Source organism: Equus caballus, chromosome 2 (genome assembly GCF_041296265.1).
Source record: "Equus caballus isolate H_3958 breed thoroughbred chromosome 2, TB-T2T, whole genome shotgun sequence".
In the NCBI taxonomy this organism is placed as follows: Eukaryota; Metazoa; Chordata; class Mammalia; order Perissodactyla; family Equidae; genus Equus; species Equus caballus.
Genome location: NC_091685.1, coordinates 78,526,724 through 78,550,642, shown reverse-complemented (window position 1 = coordinate 78,550,642; position 23,919 = coordinate 78,526,724). Strand labels below are relative to the sequence as shown.

General features: G+C 33.1%; 1 protein-coding gene across 4 annotated transcripts in view; it reads right to left on the bottom strand.

The window, feature by feature from the left end:
- The window catches only part of FSTL5 (follistatin like 5), a 718,704-nt gene that overhangs the window by 650,431 nt on the left and 44,354 nt on the right, over positions 1 to 23,919 (bottom strand). For all 4 annotated transcript variants that reach the window (XM_001500089.5, XM_023636361.2, XM_023636359.2 and 1 more), the window contains exon 2: positions 20,753 to 20,894. In XM_001500089.5, the coding sequence (XP_001500139.2) occupies positions 20,753 to 20,878 (126 nt within the window). In that variant the 5' untranslated portion in view covers positions 20,879 to 20,894. The remainder of the gene's footprint in view (positions 1 to 20,752; positions 20,895 to 23,919) is intronic.

Sequence of the window (23,919 nt, the reverse complement as noted above, 5' to 3'; positions counted from 1 at the left end):
TTAGCATTACACATTGTCCTGTGAACTATGAAGTCGACAATTCTTTGGCTATTTTAAAGTGATAACTTGTTTCTGATAGAAAGTTTCTTCTTGTTTGTATCCGTACAGAGTTTGTATCCATACAGAGTTAATTTACATCAAATCTGAGGAAATCAGGCCGGCCTGGTGGTGCAGCAGTTAAGTGTGCGCGTGCCGCTTTGGCGGCCCGGGGTTCACCTGTTCGGACCTGGGGTGGGGACATGGCACCACTTAGCACGCCATGCTGTGGTGGGCGTCCCACATTAAAGCAGAGGCAGATGGGCACAGATGTTAGCTCAGGGCCAGTCTTCCTCAGCAAAAACACGAGGATTGGTGGCAGATGTTAGCTCAGGGCTAATCTTCCTCAAAAAAAAAAAAAAAAAATCTGAGGAAATCTATGAAGAAATGCAGTGTATAAAATGCAGCAATTCAGAGATTTCAGAACCCTCTCCAGATTTCCTATGCGCTTCACCATCATGACTACCTTATCTCTGCTCAGAGGAAATAAACCAAACTTTTATTTTCTTTGAATAAGAGAATGTAAAAAAGCAATTCAAATTCTGCCCAAATGAAACACTGCAATGATAATTTCTTAGAGTTGCTTATTAAAGATTCCTCCAATTAATGAAAGTTAAGTCGAACGAAAACTTGCTTAGCTGTTTATCGATTTATAATTTTACTTGTATTTGGGGAAAATTAAGCAAATAGCAGTCTGTTGTTTTGTTATGATTACCATGCAGAAAGAAAAAATCTTCAATTTGCTTTTCTCTGTTTTGCATTCAAGCAAGATAATGAAATTCTAGAAAGATATAACAATATTTTACCCAAAAGGTAAAAGCTCAGGAAGACGAAAGGGATTATAAAACTAAATACAGCTGTTTCAATCAAGCTCAAATTTCATGGTCTAAATGAATTCCATCCTCTCCACCCCCTTTCCACTCAAAAAACAGAGATTCCTCAAATCACAGAAAGCAGTGTTTAATTTTAATTTCAAACAAATTTTTTAAAGAAATCACTGAAGGACAAACTTTGGAAACCTAGACGCTGAGAATGTATAGAAAGCAGAATGAGCTGATTCAGTAAGTCATCGTATACTATTTTTTTTACTTTCCCTTTTGAAGGTTATCACAAGAATAGATAGAGTAGAGCTTCACTTCACTAAAGTATTGAATATACTTATACTATGACTATGAAATGCTGAATAACATAGGTTGATTCTAGAACAGCTAAGTGATCTTGTATCTATCTGAATAATCATTTACATTTTCAGTATCAACAGTTATATCAACATTTTCTAAATTGTGGTCATTGTCTTAGATGGCTATATACAAAATGCTATATTGATTTGAGAATAACATGGATCTAAGTGGAAAAAATGAATAAAACAGGGGCTTTTGATCTTTAAGAAAAATAAAGGTAAGATATTGGTTTAACTCTCAATACACAGAGACCACCAAATTCACAATAAAATAGCCTGACTGAACAACGTGGTAGAAGAAGTAATATCTCCCCTCAAAAAAACAAAAACAAAATAGAAAAAGAAAAACACAAAATTGGATTCTAGATTCTACAGTACCTAATGTGAGCCATCTTTAATAAGATGAGAAAAAAAAGAAAAGCAATTAATTCATTATTAATAACAGGTACTTTGACACAAAAGTCACATCTAGAAGGAAGTTTGAGCCTAGCTGGGAGAATTCCAGCCACCACACTTCACAGGGAAGGGATAAAATGGCCTACATTCAGGAGAGTAAGTAAGATAGCAGAGAGACTTGAAGCCTATTCATATGAATAATGGTCGATAGAACAGGAGATTTTTAGCTTGAGGAATAGAGCATTTTAGGGGCTATGACAGCCATGTTCAAATATTCCAAGGGCTACACTGTGGAAAGGATATTAGATATTTTATGACAAATCTGCACAGCCGAATTCGCGCCAGTAACTGAAAGCTACAGGAGGTAGATTTTAGTTCAAGACAGCATGTTTTCAAAGTTGCAATGAGGCGTTTCATCCACTTATAGGTGGCTGCAAGTTACTCAAAGTAACTTACTATAAGCTGAATGAGTGTTTAACAGGCATATTTGAGAGTATTCAATAAAAAAAAGAGTAAACGGGGGCCTGTCCGGTGGGGCAGTGGTTAAGTTCGTACGTCCACTTCATTGGCCCAGGATTTCCAGTTTCGATCCCAGGTGAGGAACTGTACATCACTTGGCAAGCCATGCTGTGGTAGGCGTCCCACATATAAAGTAGAGGAAGATGAGCATGGATGTTAGCTCAGGGCCAATCTTCCTCAAGAAAAAAAGCAAAAAGAGTAAAGATCTGGTAAACTAGCTGATTTTAACCATATCCAAAAGATATAACGTACTGTAAGTCAACTATCTTACGTTAGAGAAGAAAGAATTATGATTTAAATTCTTAGATACTTATTAGAAATTTTGATTCAACTTAGGGGGAAAAAGGGAACTCTTTTCTTATGTGAAAATCTTCAAGCAAAGAACACTGAAACATTTTGATTTATGCTTTTCCCTTAAGGTTGTAGTTTTCAAATTTCATGTGAGTCAGAATTACCAGGAAGGCTGATTTAGTGGATCTGGATGGGATCTGAGAAATCACATTTCTGACAAGTTCCCAAGGGATGTTGATGGTCGAGTTGATTCTGACACCACACTTTCTGACACACCAGCTTAAGGAAGTGGGTTTGTAGTATTACTGCTAACTTCCAAGCACATTAATCTCCTACCTAGACAACAGAGCAATCTGGGCTCCAGATTATTAAGCAGAATGGATTGTCTTTCCAAAGTATGATTAACTGAAGTATGGGAAAAATTAGCTTCTTTCCAAAATTATGTTCCATTAAAAATTAGCAAAATATTTTACTAAACTTTAAGGTATATAAAATTACTAACTTAATATTATTCCCTATTCTTACTCTTTCCACTGGCTCTTTGTCGATCCTAGAATACAATTCAAAAGTTTTACTATAGTTTATTCCCTCCATTACCTCTCTGCTCCTCATCTCTTTAAACTGAATCACTGCCTTTATTTCCCTATATGTTGAATACATTTAATCCTTGAAAATACTGAACATTCTCAGAGCTTTTGAATATATATGTCTTTCGTCCTGCTTAGAACCCTTTTACCCCCTTTTTACTAAAAAAGTGACCATTTTTGTCTTTCAAATTTCAGCTAAGTTGTTTCTTCACTTATCCCACCCCGTAAAACCAAGTTGAATAACCACGCTATGAACTTCTATTGCATCCTGCAGTTACCTCAAGTTTTTTGCTCTATAAATTATCTCCATGAATGTATGAATACCATATACTGCTTAAATCTCTGCACTAATACGTACTTAAATAAAAGTATATTAATATTGGAAGGTTTTAAATATCTAAGCCTTGGATAGGCATCTTGCTTCATAATCTTCAACTGCTATTAGTTGTGGCTTAAATCAAATATATTTTCCTAATTATGAACAGAACCAACCTGGCTTGAACAAAGGTATAGGCTTCCTCTGGGAATTCTTTTACTATAAATTGCCATTAAAAGTTTCCAAGCATTTTTCCCCAGTTAATTCTGCAATTAAGGGGATGCTAATTAACGGAATGATTCAAACATTCCCTCTGGAAGTTCTGTTCTTTATTATTTGTTTGCCATTCATTCTCCTAGGCCTTGTTTGTAGCTTGACAGATTATAGATTTGATTTTTCTTGGCTAATATCATGTACATAGTATAGTCAACCACCCACCCCATACATCACACCTTAACATTCTATCTACTTAATGTTGTTACATTATTATTTTCTTTTGTCTTCCAAAATTTCAACAGTAAAAAAAATCTTTGCACGCAGTACAAAGTTTTCACCAGAGTGGATTTTCTTTTATATGGCAACATTTTTCTTTATTATATATATTCAAAAATATATATATATATAATATGCATTTTTATAAATATATTTATATTAATATATGTATATATTTTTATCTTGGACATATTAAAAATTCTATATCTATTAAAGAATTCTTCTATATTCTTTCTCCGTATATTCTTATATGAATATATATGATATATGGAGAAAGAATATAGAATTCTTCTATATAATAACACATGGAAAGAAAATATAGAATTCTTGTATAATAAGAATATATGGAGAGAGGATATAGAATTCTGTAATACATATAGAAAAACATAAATTACTATTCTTACTTTTTTTTTATATTCAAGTCTTTGATACAGAATTCTAACCATTAGTACAATAGTTTCTTACCCTTACTGCACTTTAGCATCATCCAGAAACCTTTACAAATATCCATATCTAGGGCCCAATCTCAAAATAGCTGATTTAATTTTCTAAGAGAATGGAACAGACATTTGCAAGTTTATATGCTCCCAGAAGATTCTAATATGCAACCAAGATTGATAACCACTGCTTTAGAGGCCCTTAGAGTCAGTCTATACCTATAATTGCTTTCTTGACATATTCTTAAATTGTTAAAAAGAAGGAAATTTGACAGAAATACAAAATCTTTTTCTGCAGGTTTGTGCAATGTTTCACCATAAGGATACTAAACATAAGTTTTCTATTGAGAGTCAGTAGGATTTGTTATCATTATAACTGGTAACAAGTAAAATTCCCAACAGAGGATCATTTTGTAGCTGCCAGAAATCATGTCACCTGGCTTACAATCCTGATAACAGTAATAACACAACAATGGAAGTAAGTAATTTTGAGATTATTGCTATGGACTGAATGTTTGTGTCCCCCCAAAAAAAATTTATATGGTGATGCCTAATCCCCAATATGATGGTATTTGGAGATGCAGCCTTTGAAAGGTAATTAGGTCATGAGGATAGAGCCCTCATAGATAGAATTAGCACCCTTATAAGAAGAAACAGGAGAGAGATTGTCCCCTCGATCTTTCTCTTGGCCATGCGATCATATAGTGAGAAGACTGCTATCTATGAACACGTAAGAACGCTCTCACCAGACACCAGATCTGTTGGCACCTTGACATTTGACTTCTCAGCCTTAAGAATTGTGATAAATAAATGTCATGTAAGCCATCCAGTCTATGGTATTTTTATTATAGCAGCCTGAACTGATTGCTACAATCATTTTCCTACTGTTTGATAAGTGAAAAAGAATAAGGTACATTAGCTTCACTTAGAAACTCAGTAATTCTACCAGTTGGCACATAATTCAAAAGATACTGAGCTTGTATCTTCCAGTGGTGTAGGGGATTACATTTTATAAGCTTAGGCAATTTCAATAAACTGCTAGGTTCAGCAAGTTTCCATAATTAATAGTGATAAGATTATGAGAAAAACAAGATATTCACAAATGAGTATCAAGTGGCGCTCAACATTAGAATGAACTAGAAGTGCAGGTGGGAAACCATGACAATAACATCAGATTTTGGTGTTCCGATTAATACAAATTAAAACCACCAAAGCATAGCATCGCTGATTTTATTTTGTTTGTTTATTTTGCTTTGTTGATTTTGTAATTGCTTTATTATTCTCAGATTCTTAGCAAATTTTTCACTTCTGAAAAATTTGGACTAGCCTAAGGACACCTAGGTAACAGGTCAATTGTGTGTTGAGAAATCCCAAACTTCTTTCATATACAGTGTTAAGCTTTCCTGCGGCAAGTACTCTTTCAGAGGAATAAAGTTTTTAATAGAGAAATTTTGTTTTTACTAATTATCAGTAAACATCGCAAAAATAAAAAAGTTGAAGTCCATCCTAGTAGGGATTGAGGAGTAATGGAACCTGCTTCAAATGAGAGACTATTTGACATCAAATAATTGAATAGATAATATTAGGAACTTCGGTGTTTATATTATGTACAAAAGCTGTAAGAAGTTTACACTGATAATTGCCCAGTTTCCTCATATGTCAAAAGAGGGAAATGTCTTTAAGAAAAATTTCAACTGTAAAGTGATTTGTTTATCATTAGGGTAAATTCATAATTGAAGAATGACTTTTATTCTGAGTCAGATATTGCATAATAATTCACATTGTAATAAACTTTCAAAACGGGACTTAGTAAGAAATTTTGAAGCCTCAATTTTAGTAATTTTTCTCTTGAAAGATGAATATTCACTCATTTAATTATCCTGTAATGGTTTTGCTCAAGATTAGTCAGCAACAGCAATAATAAAACATCTGCTCATCTCTCATTTTTTCCAGCTAGGTAGACAAAAGAAAAATATAGAATTAAAGTAATTCCTAAAAGCTATTCTGAAATATTTTACAAAACAAATAAGTTGGCACAAACACTTTGGAAAACACTTTGGCATTATCTATGAGAGCTATGTGTTCACCCTATGATCTTAAAATTACTCTTCAAGAGAAATGAGTGCATACATTCAACAAAAAGCATAACACAAGAATGTCATGATATACCCAAACTGGAAAAAACTCAAATATCTATGAACAGTAGAATGCATAACAAACTGTGAATTTTGTGTAATAGGCACTATAGAGTACTAAAAACAATACGCTTCTGCTACATTCAACAATGTGGATGAATATCACAGACATAGCGCTTAGCAAAAAAAGAGCCATACATGAAAGCACCTTCAGTAGAATTCCATTTATATGACATTCAAAAGCAAAGCTAAATTTAGGTTGCAAAATCCAGAATAGTGGCTACCTTCAGAAGATGGTATTAATTAGAAGTGGTAAGAGGAGCCTTTGCTTTGTGGGAAATATTTTGTATCATAATCTGAGTGGTGGCACTGTGAAGGTATACTTACGTAAAAGTGTATTTAAGCGTACAATGATGACCAATGTATTTACTGAATCTGTTACCTCAATTAAAATGTTTAAAACTGATGTATTTCAATATTTTTCTTTAACAATACAACCTAGTTACTGAGACCAATATTTTAAAGAGTCGGGTTTCATACGTGGCCAGCATGTGACAGAAATCCTGTATCATAATTCTTAAAATATAGCATCAACTTTGTCTTTCTAGGAAAAAAAATACCCTAAATTAAAGACTGATAAAAAAGAGCAAAAATGGATTTATACTATCTTATTGTTTATAAAATGATATTAAGCCAGATCTTTAATATTGTTAGTTAAAAGAGAAGCCAAAGTCAGCTGATGTGTACAGCAGCAATTCATTCTAAAGCCACTAGAGCAGAGTTTCCCAAATTGCGTTTCCCAGAATATCAGAAGGTGTTCAAATTTTTCTATAGTCCATTTAGTTGGAAAATTCTAGGTTAAGCAAAGTTTAGAGAATTTCTCAGACTTTAATATGCTCTTGTGCATTGTGCATTTCCACAGAAGCATACTATGCAGTTTTCGCCAAATGACTTGGTCATTAGAATCCATTTTCAGTAGAACATTTCACAGAAATAATGTTCTCAGGGGCAATGAATACAGACTTTGGGAGGTGAATAAGAGACTTTATTATACCAATCAAAAGGAAAAATCATCAGATCTTGTGGAACTGTTTTCCAAAAAGAGGGACACTGAACACAACAACAGGTTTTGAACTATAGCATAAAAACCAATTCTATTTGTGTTTTAAAGGGAGCATTTTTTATTATAATGATGGATTTAAACAATGGCTGAGATTACACAGGGAGAATTAAAGGATATGCTTTTTTTTGGAGAGCACATAGCTATTTGGAATATCAAGTTTTGAAGAAAAAGGAGCTGAAAATCTAGCAGAAATGGTAGAAATACTCTTCTGATGGGAATATTTGTACAATGAGTACATATGCTGCATGTGTATAAGTATGATGATAGAGTGTTTTAAACAAACGCATCAGAAAAGATATCCCTAATGTGTAGAGCCCCTATCTAATTTTTATTAGATCAGAGTTTAATTCCTAAATCTATCAATATTTGATTTTAGCAACTTGAGCATATAGCAATTAGGCCCTAAACTTTTCATTAGCAAAATAAAGATTTCAGACCTGTAGACAGATAAAACACATTTCAGCTTTCACTTTCAGTGATGCTTTCACGAGTGTATAAATAAATGCAACCATGTTTCCAAAATACTTAATTTTCTCTCCGGAAAAAAACTTTTAGAATTGTCCTCAATTTTTAAAAAATATATTTGGTTGCAGCTAGTCTTCATCCTTTGAGGATAAATTTCACGCTTGGAACAGCTAAACCATTTGAAATCATAATTACAAAATCAGCAGGTGATTAAGACCATGCATTTGAATCTTTTAATTTTTATTAAGCAAAAGAAATATTATATTCAAAAAAACCTTTTATGAATCAAATATATAAATCAGCAAGCTTTAGGTGAAGTGGGAGTAGAGTCAAAAGGGGTTTCTGTTCAACTTTCTGCTTACCTTCCATTTTCATGTATTATTTCGTGATCACATCCATGTAACCTTAAAGCTAAGCATAAGATAGAATGGAAACTAGTAATCTGGCGCAGTCACTCATAGATGCCTACATACTCTTTCCGTTAGTATTTCTAATACTTGGTTAATGTACATTCTCCATTCAAGGGAGAGAAATAGTTCTGTGGGCAGGCAATGTAGCCTTATTTGTTTTTTTCAATATAATATTGCTTAAATATGAACAAGCTTAGTATGAGTTATAAAATTTACTCATACATGTCTCTTAAATATCTACAAATTAAAAATGAACTTAAAGGGTAAATACAAGAAATAAAAAAGTCAACAATATTCAAATGATGATATGGAATTGATAAAATGAGAGATATTTGTTGAAGCTATATTAATACTTGCCACATGCCTATGGTACTGACAGGAATACAGAACGCAATAGGAGTGAATATCTTTTACTTTCTTATTTTTCAAAAATGAAATAGTAGTGCATTTTTAAGACTTGTTAAAACTCTAATATAATGTGATAAAGCAAGAGAAATTTTCTCATTACAATAGTTATATTTTCTTTTACTCTTTCTTTTCCTAACTGGAGTTTTAATTCCTTCTTTTCAATGTTATTTCTGCCATTTCTGGTTTGTATATCATTACTCTTCTCAGAGAAGTGAGTTATAGAGATGATATACCAGGGAAATACTGCTTTAGATCTTAAATTGAGTGTGACTGATTAACTTTAGTGGCTCAGAAACTAACTGCAATAGATGAATTCCTAAATTTTTTAATAATGAAATGTCAGTCAAATCAAGATAATGTTTTAGAGATATATATATACTTACATATTATATTACTATAAGTAAACATATATTAAAATATATATTATTGTATATAATTCTATATGTACATATATATAAATATATACACACATATACAAATACATACATAGATATATTCAGGCACATTGTATTAAATATAGCATTATTTTAGTCATATATAATTTATGTTAACCATTATAGCTTATAATTATTGTTTAGTTAAACATTTAAAACTTCCTTCCCAATGTAAAGTCTTTTCATTGTCTTCACATTGTTTTCTATGAACTCACACTAAAGAGGCTAACAGTAATATCAACTAGTGTGAAATTTTACAATGATGATATAAGTATTTCCATGAAATGATTCTATGTACCTTGGAATATTGAAGAAATTTAAAGCACTTCAAAGAGTGAATAATAAGAAGAAAAAATTTACAAACAATGGGCAAAAACACTTGAACAGATGCTTCACAAAACAAAATTTATGAATAGTACACAAATGAAAAGATGCTCAATGTTTCTAGTCATCAAGAAAGTTCAAATTAAAACTATAATGCTTACCATTCTTCAGAATGGCTAAAATTAAAAGCTGAGAGAATAATAAATGTTGTGAAAAATGTAGAGTAACTAGAAATTTCATTCATTACTTTTGGGAAAGTAAAACTGTACATCTACTTTAGAAAAAGTTCTGTTAGCTTCTCATTTAAAGAAAAATACCTATCCTAAAAACCAGCAATCCGTTGCCAGTTATTGACCCAAGGGATATGAAAATATATAACCAAAAAAGACTTGTATAAAAATGTTCATAGAAGCTTTATTCATAAGAGCTCCAACTAGGATTCCATTGACAGGAAATGGATTAAAAAAACAAAAGAAAACACTGTGGTATATTCATAAGGCAGAATGCTACTCAGCCATAAAAGAGAATGCACTATTGAGATACACAATAACATAGATGAATCTCAATAACATTATTATGAGTTAAAGAAGTGTTACACAAATCTGCACATATGGTATGATCCCATTTACATGAAATTTAGAACAGACAAAACTATACTATGTTGAAAAAATCAAAACATTGGCCACCTCAGAGGGTAGTTTGACAGAGAAGAGGCATGAGGGAATTTTCTTGTGGGATGATGACATTCTACATCTTGATGTAACTGTATTTTGATGTCTGTTGCACAAGTGTACACATTTATCAAGACTCAAAAAATAAAGACTTAAGATACGGGCTTTCCATTGTATGTAAAAAGTATCTCCAAATAAAAAAACTCTAAATAAATATTTAATTCCAGTTAATGATATATACCAAAGCATTTAAGAAATGAGTTTAATGTATATAATATAATTTGAAATAAATAAAAAATAAGATATATTAACACATGGAAAGAGACATGGAGATACATATAAATACACACCTGTATATGTGAAAACCAAACATAAAATATTTATCTAGGTCTTTATTACATGGGTGTTCACTGTAAAATTCATTCAGATCTGCTAAGTGCTTAAAATATCATCTAAAATTTGAGAAAAAATAAAATACAATGGATACGTAATTCCCTTCAAGAATTTCCTAAACTTTCACACAATTAAAGAAAATGTTTATATTACTTCAAAACATGTATTTTTAAAATTCATGTTGTTGCATTTTTGTTTATTTATTTATTTTAGTATTGTCAAAATACTTCTTTTTGTGGGGTCTTTATAGAAGATTTATATAAATTTAATTGAAACCATACCCTGAGAACTGTATAAACTGGCAAGAATATAAAATTATATTCTTTTGAAACATTATATCATTTGGACCTTCCAATGACTGGCTTTCATTTAATTACTCTAAACCACAGGGACTTTTCAATAACTGAGGTCATTAAAACATTCATCATAATAAACAATTTTTTAAAATGATTGAGTGATCTCATGGACATCAAAATGATAATTAAAAAAACTACCATGAACAACTCTATGCCCACAAATTTGGTAATTTAGATGATATGGAAGAATTCCTGGAAAGACACAATCTGTCAAAAGTCAGCCAAAAAAGAAATAGAAGATCTGAATAGGTCTATGTCTGTTAATGAAAGTGAATCAATAATTAATAACCTTCCAAAACAGAAAACCCTAGGCCCAGACTGGTTCACTGGTAAATTCTACCAAACTTTTGAAAAAATACATATCAATTCTCTACAATGTCTTCTAGAAGAAAGAAGCAGAAGAAATCCTTCTTAATTCATTCTATAAGGCCAGGATTACCCTAATACCAAAAAACGAAAAAGGTATTACAAGAAAAGAAAACTACAGAGCAATATCTTTCATGAACACAGATGCAAAAACCTTCAATAAAATATTAGCAAATTGAATCCAACAATGTATAAAAAGAATTATACTCCATGAACAAATGGGGTTTATCCCAGGTATGAAAACTGGTTCAACAATAAAAAAATAAATTAACGCAATCCATCACATCAATAGGCTCAAGAAGAAAAATCACATGATCATATCAATAGATGCAGAAAAAATATTTGATAAAAGCCAACACCAATTCAGGACAAAAACTCTCAGCAAACTAGTTTTAGAGGAGAACTTCTTCAACTCAATAAAGAATGTCTAAAAAAAAATCTATAGCTGACATTATACTTAATGGGGAAGAACTAGAAGCTTTCCCATGAAGATAGGGAATAAGGCAAAGATGTCTCCTTTTACTACTCCTTTTCAACAGTATGTTGGAAAGTGTTCAAACTAATACAGTAACACAAGAAAAGAAGATCAAAGGTATACAGATTAGAAAGAAAGAAATAAAGCAGTCTTGTTTGTAGACGGCATAATTAACTGTAGAAAATCTGAAAGAATTGACAAAATAACTCCTGGAACTAATAAGTGACTATAGCAAATTTGCAGGATACATGGTTAATATACAAAAGTAAATCGCTTTTATACTAGCAATGAACTAGTGGAATTTGAAATTAAAAATACAATACTATTGACATCAGCACTCCCAAAAATGATATACCTAGGTATAAATGTAACAAAATGTGTACAAGACCTATATGAGGAAAACTACAAAACTATAATGAACAAAATCAAAGAAGAAGTAACTAAATGGGGAGCTATCCTATGTTCATGGATAAGAAGACTCAATATTATCAAGATATCAGGTCTTTCCAACTTGATCTATAGATTCCATACAATCAAAATCGAACTCTCAGTGAGTTATTTTGTGAGTATCAACAAACTAATTTTAAACTTTATCTGGAGAGGCAAAAGACTCCGAATAGCCAATATAATATTAAAGGAGAAGAACAAGGTCGAATGACTGACACTCGTCCACTTAAGTTACAGTAATCAAGAGAGCATGATATTTTGTTAAGTACCTTTTGTATGGTAGGTACTTAAACACTTGTTGAAATAATGAGTGAACATACTTTTTTGTTGATAAAAGCTGGACTTGAAGAAAAGTGTTAATTTAGGGAGGCAGAGTGTTCAATGAAAACAGAACTATTCCAGAAAACAGGAAATCTGGATTCTAATCTTAGCTGAGAAACACCTGTGTGATCTTCAACCAGCAACTTCTGCTCTCAGGCCCTCAGTTTTCCCATCTGCATTATATTTATTTAAATAAATTGGATATTTTCTACTATCTTTTAGCTCTAAAAAATTAACTCTCAGCTCATATACAGGGGTATTGACGTCATAAATAAGCAGCGAGTAATATTAGTTAAAAATAATACCACTTTTCTTAATTGTGGTTTATATACATAGGGTTTTCATCTCTTAAATATGTTGAATGTCAAGCTCATAAATCAGAATAAATCCGTTCATTTATAATACAAGGCTTTGCTAATTGAATTCAGAAAAGAATTTTAATAATGAAAGATGTACAAAACAACTTATACTTAATTTATACATTGAAGTAGTGAATGCAAATGCTAGCTGGCCAATATATTAATGATTAGATAGAAGGATTTTTATTTCATTCACCTGTTCTTAACCCTTAACCCTTTTTCCTACATTTAGATGTTTAGAGTATCCACTTTGAACCCTGTAAAAAATAATCACAGCTATATTTTATTTTTTGAGTAGGAAGTAGCATAAAGTGCTTAACCAGTGGCAGATTTGGGTGTGTTAATAGTTTGTTTTTCTTTAGCAAACTGATATGATCTAGCAACATCCTTTCTACAGAAATGGTGAGAAAAGACAGCTAGATCTAAAGATAAGAAATCTTTGGAATTCAATCAAAAGAAATGAACAGCAACGACAAACTTATTTAATGGCACCTAGATCCTATTATTCTGGTACTTCTTGATCAGTAAAAAGATGAATGAGTGTTAAGGGGAACAGCGATAAAGTGATTTTTTTTTTCCAAATAAAAGATGTCCTTAGTTTAAAAGATATTATCTTTCAAAAGAAGATAATTATTTTTAATTATTGAGTTGGGTAGGAGGAAGCATTATGACTCATGTCACTTGAAAATCCATACCAAAGTGGTAGAAAACATCCTATGTGCCCAAGGTCGGTGCATAAGTGGAGTTTTCTGGAATCCTGACAAACTTTGCTCTAATGTACTATGCAAATTTGAGTACTTTGTTATATTTTGTTGAATAAGTGTAAATAGAATGCTAATGCATCACATTTTTAACATTTCAAAACTTCAAATATTCAATGGAAAGCAGATTTATTTTTTCAAGTCATAGCTACTTTTAAAGCTTTACAAAAAATATTTTAATGTAAGGTGACAGAGGTGTGAAGGAGCAACCTTTGTGCATACCATCCTACACATCTATAATAATAGTACTGCTTTGAGAATTCATTCTCAAAGGGATCAAATGACAATTTTCCATAGTAGGGTCTTATCTTGAGAATTTTAAAAGTCAGATAAATCCCTTTATTGATTTATTTTTGTTAAGCAAAGCAATTCAGTCCACCGCATCTCACTTTTCCCCAGATTAGCAAATATACCCTGGTTTGAAGGGATAAACACGCAAGCAACACATCCAAAGGCCAACAAAACATTTTTTTTCCCTTAAAGTTCTAGAAAGGACAGAGTAAACCAGGTACAAGGTAGGATGAAGTTATAAGCATGTATTCGGTTTCAAATCAACTTTGAAACACACACAGCATTGGTTTTGGCATTAGGCAGGTATATTTGATGGCAACTCTGACCTCCTGTTAGAGGTGCTACTCTCAATGTATATTGGGAAACAGTCCTTGATGGTCCCTGTGTTTCTGTATATCTTGTGAGTGAGACCCTAGCTGGCATTTGTTCTTAAGCATCTATTTAAGCATGTTTGTATGGCAAGCGGCCTTGGAACATGGAGATAATGTCTCCTTCTGGAGCAAAGGGCAAGTGTGTTTACAGCTGGAGAAGACAGAGATTATATCTTTTCAGAGCAAAGGTCAGGAATACTTACTGTCTAGTATAACAAAGATAATGTCTTCCTTTGGTGCAAAGAACAGTCAAGTTTACAGCCCATACAATAGATCTAGTCTGCTTCAACTCATAGATCTTTTCATGTAACATACCCTACAGTGTGTGCTGGTGCAACCTGGATCTCTTTCCATTGCCCTGTGGAAAGTAGGCTCCAGGAACTAGCTCAGTTAATACCAGAATTTCATTTCTCAGAAAACGTATCTCCAAAATGTTCTTAATTTTCAAACAATTTATTTGATTCGAAAAATATCTGGTATTCATTAATAATATTTACCCCTTAGCATATATATGGAATAAATATATCAATGTATATTAACTACTCTATTCCTTAAGATTTAATTAATTAAATATTTGACCATTACTCCCTCACTGTGCTCATTGCCACCATTTTTGCTTTTAGATGGTGGTCCAAATTGCTTCCTGACCTCTGCAAAATAGGTTAACATTTTAAAACGCCTTTCCTTGAATATGTTACGAGCAGTCAGATATTTCCGACGGAATGGCACAGTTTGTCCTCAATCAAGAAATAATGCTCCTGGGTTTGCCTGAAGGTTTCCAGCCTCTAAGTAGTCAGGGTTTTGATGTGTTGTTTAATGTTTGTCTCCTTCCCTAGAGTTCTCTCCTGCCACTCTTTGCCTATCCACATTGATCATTCTTTTAATGCCGAAAGTAAAAAAAAAACCACCTCCCACAAATGGCTTCTTTGAATTATACTGTATTCCAGTGCATAGTAACATTCTCTGGACTTAGTAAGTTATGCAAACTGTTTGTCCCATTTGCATAGTAACTACTCTCATAGACGTTTTGAGTAAGGAGGTAAAGGAATCCTAAGGCAATTTTGGTTTGCAGGAGCAGTTCTGCACTATGAAGCTGGACATAGCATTCTCTGGTCACATAAAGATGTAAGCACTTTAAGGTCTTTAAATGGTCCCACTAGGTATACTCAAAGAGCACTCCTGCTGTCTTTGTAAGATCGTCCCTCAAGCCTGACTTTGATCATCATTGTCAGCAAACAATACAGCAGTATGATCAGTTCTGTAGGTAAGAAAAGGGATGTAAGATATGGTCCTGATCCTAATAGGATTTACAGTCAACCAATTAGGGTATACAGTAACATGCTAACCCTAACCCAAGCATATTACAGGGTTATAAATATAATAAGAGGTTGAATTGTGATGGGAAATTATGAACCAGCAAGGTAAGAAGTAGAGAAAAGAAATAATGGAGAAAAGAGAGTAAGAAAAGACCAAAGAGCAGAAATGAACAGGAAGCTAAGATAGTAGAGAAAATGGAGCCCAGGATTTGCAGTTAAGTGATATGAGTTGAAGTTCTAGTTCTGTCTTTATTGGTGAAGATAGACTATGGTTATGCTGGGATAACAAATAACTCTCAAATCTCAGTGGTTTAGAACAAAAGTTTTTTTTCCCCTCATTTCACATTTCAAGACAAACACTAACTGCCTGGGTGTTTTACTCATCCTAGTTGTTTAGACACTTGGGATGATTAAGCAGTCACCACCTTGAACAGATGCTGCTTGCCATGCTAGAGGAAAAAGAGAATTCTGGAAGATTTTACAATTGTAATCAAATGTTCAGACCAGATGCATTCAATGGCACTTCTCACAACTCATTGGCCAGAACTAGACACATAATCCCATCCATCCACAAAGGGACCAAGACATGACCTTGCTACCATGTGATCAAGATGGGGAAAGAATATGAAATATATGGCACACAGGCCAAATTACAACAAAAAGTACTCATTGTGTAACCTGCATTAAGTTATTTAGACTCTGTGTACTAAGTCTTAAACCCTGCTTTCTAACTTTCTAGGTATGTGATACTAAACATTTGTGGACTCCAGCAATAAAACCAGTTACCACATGAGAATATTCATGTAATTAAATGACCCAGTGTATAGAATAAAGCTAACAGAGTACTTGGTATACGGTCAATGCCTGGTGACACTGTTACATTCTGTATGGGCTGCTCTGAATACACCAATTCTGGAGAATGGCTCAAAATTTGGGAAACATCAAGGAACTTTCTCACAAATGCACATGGCCATCAATAGTCACTACAATCTGCTCGACGCCCAGCTACAGACAGCAGCCAATGTGGTACCTATTGCTTCCTAGTGAGTCTTCACTGGGAGGCTGGCCTAAACCAGGGCTACTGCAACCTTCAGGAGAAGACACTCATTTGAGTCTGGCCAAGAAATAGGTATGGGAATACCATGGTTGTGCTTATGCAGGGGCAGGAGGAGCAACCTGAAAGAACATCAGATGTTTCTCCTTGAGGTCAGTGTCACGTTGGTTCACTACTATCATCACATTTATTTTTTTCTAGTCCTTTTCCCCCATCACTGGCCTACCTTTGCTTTTATCTCCTCTTATTGATCTCACTGATTCTGTCTGTTCCCCTCGCTTGTCCTTAGGAAAGTTATTTTACTTCTCTGGGCTTTAAGAATATCATTTGGATAAATGGGAATAATATTCCCTGCATCTCAGGATTATTGTAGAATTAAATTATAACAATTAATGTATATGAAAGCAGGTAGCACAATATAACTGTGCAATTTTTATTTTAAAGTAGTAAATAAAAGACCCACTTTTTGGATTCGAATTTGGTAATTGTATTTTACGTGTCTAAAGTGCTAACGGATTCTTCCATTTCATGTTCCATAAACGCTTGTCAGATAAATACATTGGATGAAACGTGATGAGCTCCCTTAGACACATAATGTGGACTATAATCAAGATTTGTATAATTAGTATTATGGATTTATGTGTTACTCATTTTTTTTTCCCTGAGGAAGATTTACCCTGAGCTAACATCTGTGCCAATCTTCTTCTATTTTGTATTCGGGTTGCTGCCGCACAAGCCTGATGAGCAGTATAGGTCTGTGCCTGGGAGTCAAACCCACAAACCCAGACTGCCAAAGCAGAGCATGCTGAACTTAACAACTATGCCATGGGGCCAGCTTTGTGTTATTCATTTTTATCTTGAGACACAGAAAAATATATTTTCAATCGCATTTGTATGTACACACAGTTTTAAATGACATATGTATGTTTGTATATAATTATATTTAGATCTACCATATTTCCATGTAATCTGACCAAAAAAAGTCTCACATTCCACTTTTTGCTCCCAAAATGGGATTCATTATAGAATTGAAACAGAAATATTTAGTAAAAATGAGTTCTATACACATATTTGTTCAAATTCAAAGTACTGACCCCTCTCTGGGGAAATGTGGAAAAGGGCTAGTCAGAATTCAAAATCTATTGTATCTAATATTTATTTTATAGTTTTCTAGTCAATAACTAATATTTAATATTAGTGAAACCTAATCCAAATAGAAAATCTCCTTATCCATTTCCTCAGTCTTAGAGAAATATATTTATATTCTTTGCAATTTAAATAAAACTACGTAGGTTAAAAAATAACAAATAAGAGGAAATTAATTTATGCAATGCTATCAAGATACTTCAGTTTAAAAACTTCATTAAGTATTACTCTGTTTATTTTACTCTGATAAAATGACAGAAAGGGAAATTATACCTATTTATTTTATTACTAATTATAATTAACTATATAATACAATTATATATATATATATATCATCTTGATTTCAGTCTTATTCTAGTCAGCAGATGGAGTCATTCATTCCACATATATTTGTTGGATGTTTACCATGTGTCAAATACTGTTCTTGGTGCTGCTGTAAACCAAGGCGAATAGTAGCTTACACCACAATGGAAGGAAATAGTTGACAAACTAATACATAAGAGAAATATATATCTTGACAAATCGTGATGAGTTCTATGGATGAGAATAAATCAAAAAGGGGAGCTAGGGAATGTATATGGTTGTTTCCTCTTCAATTAGGGTTTGGGAGAGCCTCACCAATGAAGTAGCATATGAGCCTAACTGGAATAGAAATCAGTGGAAAAAAGATGACCAGATAACTATTCTTGGAATCCTAATAATGACCAGATAACTATTCCTGGGATCCTAATAATGGCTGACATAAACAAAAATAAAGCCTATAATGAGATTAATCTTCAAGGTCTTGGGGAAGGAATGGTGGTCTAGTGGGAGGTTGACAGTAAGTGGAAAGTATCTGGTGGGGCATTTGCAGGGACTTAAACAACTCAGGGTACTTCTTTACTCCTGTCAAATACACTCTTTCATGCACACACACACACATACACTCACTCACAAAATGCCTTTTATAGCTTAATTTCACCTCTGTCCCAAGTCATTTGAAAATTAGATGTTACCATGACATTCTCTGCCTCTCTGCTTTTAAATACCAGCAATCACGTATTACTTCTAACTATTAGTAAAGACTCACAGAGATGGAAAAGATTGGGAGATGACTGATCATTTTTGGTGGGTATTAATGTTTCTAAAACAGGTTTAACTCATCATGTTGTTTCTTTTCTTTAAAGGTTTAATAAATCTCACAGCAATGCATGATAAGCAATTCATCTCCAACATCGAAATTTAATTCAAAATTGTTTATAAATGTACATTAACACATAAAAACCTGTGGTATTATATTGAGCAGAGGAACAATCAAAAAAGCATAATCACGCAATCTACCTGTCATTTTTCTGCAATCGATTCAATTAGACACTATCGACTGTGTTCATGGCACCGGGAAAGAAATGATTAAAAGCATAGTTTCTGACCTCGAGACACATAACTTAGGGTAGACAAACAGCAAAGAATAAATATTCACTGGATTTGTAACAGTATGAGCCAATATGTTGTATTAATAATGCGTTTTGAGAGTCTTCATAAAGAAAGTATTATTTCTAAGCTTTGGGCTGAGATAAAATTGAATGTTAGTCATGAGGTAGGGGACACAAACAATAATTGAAAGATAGTGGAACAAGGCCAATTCTCCAATTGCATTTACCCAGATTAGAAACTTTAAGAACTTATTTACTTTTATAAGTGACTGAATTTCTACAGTTATTTTTGACATTGAAGTATATTTTTATATTTTACTTATTTTCTTTTTTCTGGTTATCAAACCTATCCTGCATGTTATCACTAGGTAACTAATATATTTAATAACCATTACATTCAGAAAATCTCAATATTTCTAAGAATTTTGATTTCTCATCTATAAAATGAAAATAGGTACATCTTCATATGATTATTTTGAAGATTAAATAAAATAATACATTTAGGAGCTTAGCCTAGTGTCTGGCACATAAAAATCCCAATAAAAGTTAGCTATTTTATCAAAATACTACAATATTATGAAAGGGTTTCAGCAAAAATATATGCGATGTAAATGCCAATAGCATGTATTGAACATATGGGAGAAAATAAATATATTCATTTTTTTAAAAAGCATTTTTTAAAGATAAGAAGCATAAGAAATTTCAAAATATATATTTTTTCCCATAATCAGCATATTATATTTTATCTTTTGTCTAACCAAACCAAAATGTATTATAAACTTCTATTTGGATAAAAAGTTGCTTGAGTATGTTGTTTGCAGTATCATGATCTATTATTAAAATAAAAGCAGTAGCTTAATCTATTAAAAGTATGTAATATATATAATTTATAGTATGCCCAAATGTCAAATTATTTTATACTTGAAAATACTTAACATAAAGAAGTGAAGTATTTCCCCAATATTAGACAACTCAAAATTATGATTTTTGATGAAATTAGTGTTTCATGATTTCTACAAAAGCTAATACTTTGCCAACCTATATATCTCCAGATGGTATAGACATCCTTTCTGTGTATCTTTATGGCAAGTTTAAGAATTTAACACTTCTGTTTTAGTTTAAAATATTGCAAACCAATGGAAATAATAGAAACTACCTGATTGATTAGATCGTAACGTATTGACTTATTTTTACACATCCATTGCTATTGCTTCATGTAAACTTTGATATTTTTTTAATGAGCTATCTCTATATTTGTCAAGAAGTATTTAATTCCTAAAATTGTAAATTTCCAAAATTACTACCATTTCATGTTTTAAAATTTGCATTTTCTATTTAGAAATTACATTCTGACAGCATATCCTACAATAAGTGCTCCTAAGTGAATAATAAACCAGATAACTAATAGTTCAGTCTATCACTGCTAGGCACTGTGAGAAGATTCAGAATCGTGACTGTACCTTGTGTCGCAATCTTATTAGAGGTTGATAGGATTTAAGGCCAAACCCGGCTTCTTTGGTCGGCCTTCCTTCTGACCCCAGAAAAACGAATCCAAGAACCAAAATAGCTGACCAGCACTTAAACATCCTTATTGCTTTTCACCTGTGAAAATTAACATTAAAAGCAATCAGAAAAAGGCATTATGTATTTAAGAAATGTATCAAGAAATATTTAATAGCACAAAGAAGTCTTCATAGATGTAATCAAAACTTGCTGGCAATTGCCAAATGAATCCATAATAGACAAACATCTGCAAATAAGATTATGATACCCTTGATCATAACAAATACTGTTTTGTTTTTAACTCAGCAAGCCTTACACAACATTAATAAATAGAAATATAGAGGACAACAAAAATATATTGAGGAAAAGATTAATAAAAACAGGTTGAAAGAAAATAAAAAAAGAAAACATTAAACCAAATCTAATTTTTTTTTTTTTTTGAGAAAGATTAGCCCTGAGCTAACTACTGCCAATCCTCCTCTTTTTGCTGAGGAAGACTGGCCCTGAGCCAACATTCACACCCATCTTCCTCTACTTTATAGTGGGACGCCTACCACAGCATGGCTTTTTGCCAAGCAGTGCCATGTCCCCACCCGGGATCCGAACCGGTGAACCCTGGGCTGCAGAGAAGCAGAATGTGTAAACTTAACTGCTGTGACACATGGCCGGCCCAATATCTAATTTTTGAAGCACCTGTGTAGAATATAATTATCAACATATTTATAAATCTTGAATTCCTCTTTAAGTATGTTTGATGAATAATGCTTAATAAACTATAGCTATTATAATTCACTGGTAAAGATTGGTGAGAGGTTGATAAACTAGCCTTCTATGGTAGGTACTTAAACTGAGGTACAACAGAAATTATGCAGATGGGTTATATCGAGTTATGGATGCATTTTCCCAATAGTATCTGAAAGGCACTTCCTAGAAAATTGCTTTATAAGTGCTTTAAACTAAAATTCCTAAGACTCTTTCCACTGCTCTATGTTTTTGGATATATCAGAAAAATTGTAAAATGGCATAAATTTATTATTATATGAATGCTAAGTCCTTTCCCAAACAAACAAATCTATGCTTTGCATTCCACTATATTCCACTTGACCACTGTCACCAACACATCTCCGTCCCTATTGTGACAACATAGGAGTTCTTTATCTTCCTAAGCTAATCTGTACATCTTACTTCTTGAGAAGCTTAACCAATTGATTGACCCTACTATTTACTGTATTTTAAACTCTCTCTCAGTTATTTTCTTCCATCCTAAACGTACCCAAATCACCCATGTTTGAAGATAATTTCTTTCCTCTACTTTGTAAATTTTCTGAAAGAGTCGTACATCTCATTCTATTCATTTTCTGACCCTAGCCCACTTCAATCATGTTTCTATTCTCATCACTCTATAAAAATAACATTTCTTTTTTCAAGAAATGGCTTCCTTACTTGGTGTCTATGATCTCTGTCTTCTGTTTCTGTAGGATTTGTGAAAACTACTTCTCAGTCCTTTTGCAAGTTCATCTTACTCCTTTGCCACGACATATTATATTTTATCCAATCTCATTGCTAGCCACTTTCCTACTCCATTCACTCAGCCTGGTTACTTCAACATTGTGTATGGTTTTAAATATATGTATTCTTTCCATCCAAACTCCAGATTGGTATAGCCAGCCTACTTAACATCTCCACCTTCGTGTTTTGAAAGCGACTCCTCATAGTATACAAACCCCCACATATCAAGTCACTCTTCCCCAGATTTTCATTCATCCATTTACTCAAGCAGGAAACACAGGAGACATCCTTGACATCTTTATTTCCCTGAACTTTCATATTAAATCTATCACTAAGTTCTGTTACTTCTACCTTCAAAATATATCTCCCAAACATGAGTTCCTTTCCAAATCTACTGTCACAACTCTAGTTCAAGCCATCAGCACTAGTTCTTCCCTAAACTGCCCCAATCACATCTTTACTGGTCTTCCAGATTTGTGCACGTGCACCTTCAATCCATTCTCCACAAACTGCCATAAGGATCACATCAAATCCAAACATCATGATGTAATTGCCCTTGCTAATAATTTGAGGATATACTCATTTACCCTGAACATAAAAAAAACAGATCACTGACATAGCCTACAAGTTCCCACAGAGTCTAGGTTCTGCATATCTTTCTCTTCTTCTCAATTTCTCTTCTTCTCTCCTGCCACACTATTTTTTCTTCTTTTTGCTTGAGGAAGATTGTTCCTGAGCTAATATGTACTAATGTTCCTCTATTTTGTATGTGGGAAGCCGCCACAGCATGGCTTGATGAGTGCTGTGTAGGTCCGTGCCTGGGATCCAAACCAGTGAATCCTGGGCTGCTGGAGCAGGGCACCCAAAGTTAACCAGTGTACCACTGGGCCTGCCCCTGGCCACACTAATTTTTGTTGAGTTCTTTGAACTTCTTTTGTCCATTCCTACTACAACGCTTTTGTACACTATTTCCTCCACTTGAAATATACTATTTTCCCCCATTTATCACCCAAGGACATGCCAAACATATCCTTTAAGAATCCTTCCCCATAACACCAAGTGTGAGTTACATTTCTTAGTTAATTCACTCTCATAGATCAATTTTCCTTCATTTCAGGGCATCTTCTTTAAATTATACATCATTAATATGATTTCTTGAATAATGTTGGCCTTCTTCACCAGATTATATAACTGTCTTCTCCTTCAAACTTCATGAATACAGGGATCTGGGGTGTGTTTTTCCTGTTTTTATTTTTTTTTTCAGTATTATATCATCTGGACCTAGCAAATTGCCTGGCACCTACTAAACATTAAATGAATGTCATCCCACATTGAAGGGTAAAAGAAAGATCGAGTTTTCCTAAATCCTGACAGCATTAAATACAATTCCTATTTCCACTACTGCTACAAAACATCTGAAAACTAACCTGAGAAAACTAAATATTTTCATTTGCAATCCATCCCTTTGCTGTCATTTTGATGTATAGGCTAATCTTTCTCTCAGAGGTAAATATTTGTTTATAAGACAACTGGATGGAATATTTTAAATCCAACATAGAGCCCAAGAATAAAGCAAACAGGATCAGTTCAGAGGAAGGGATATTTTCTCATGGCT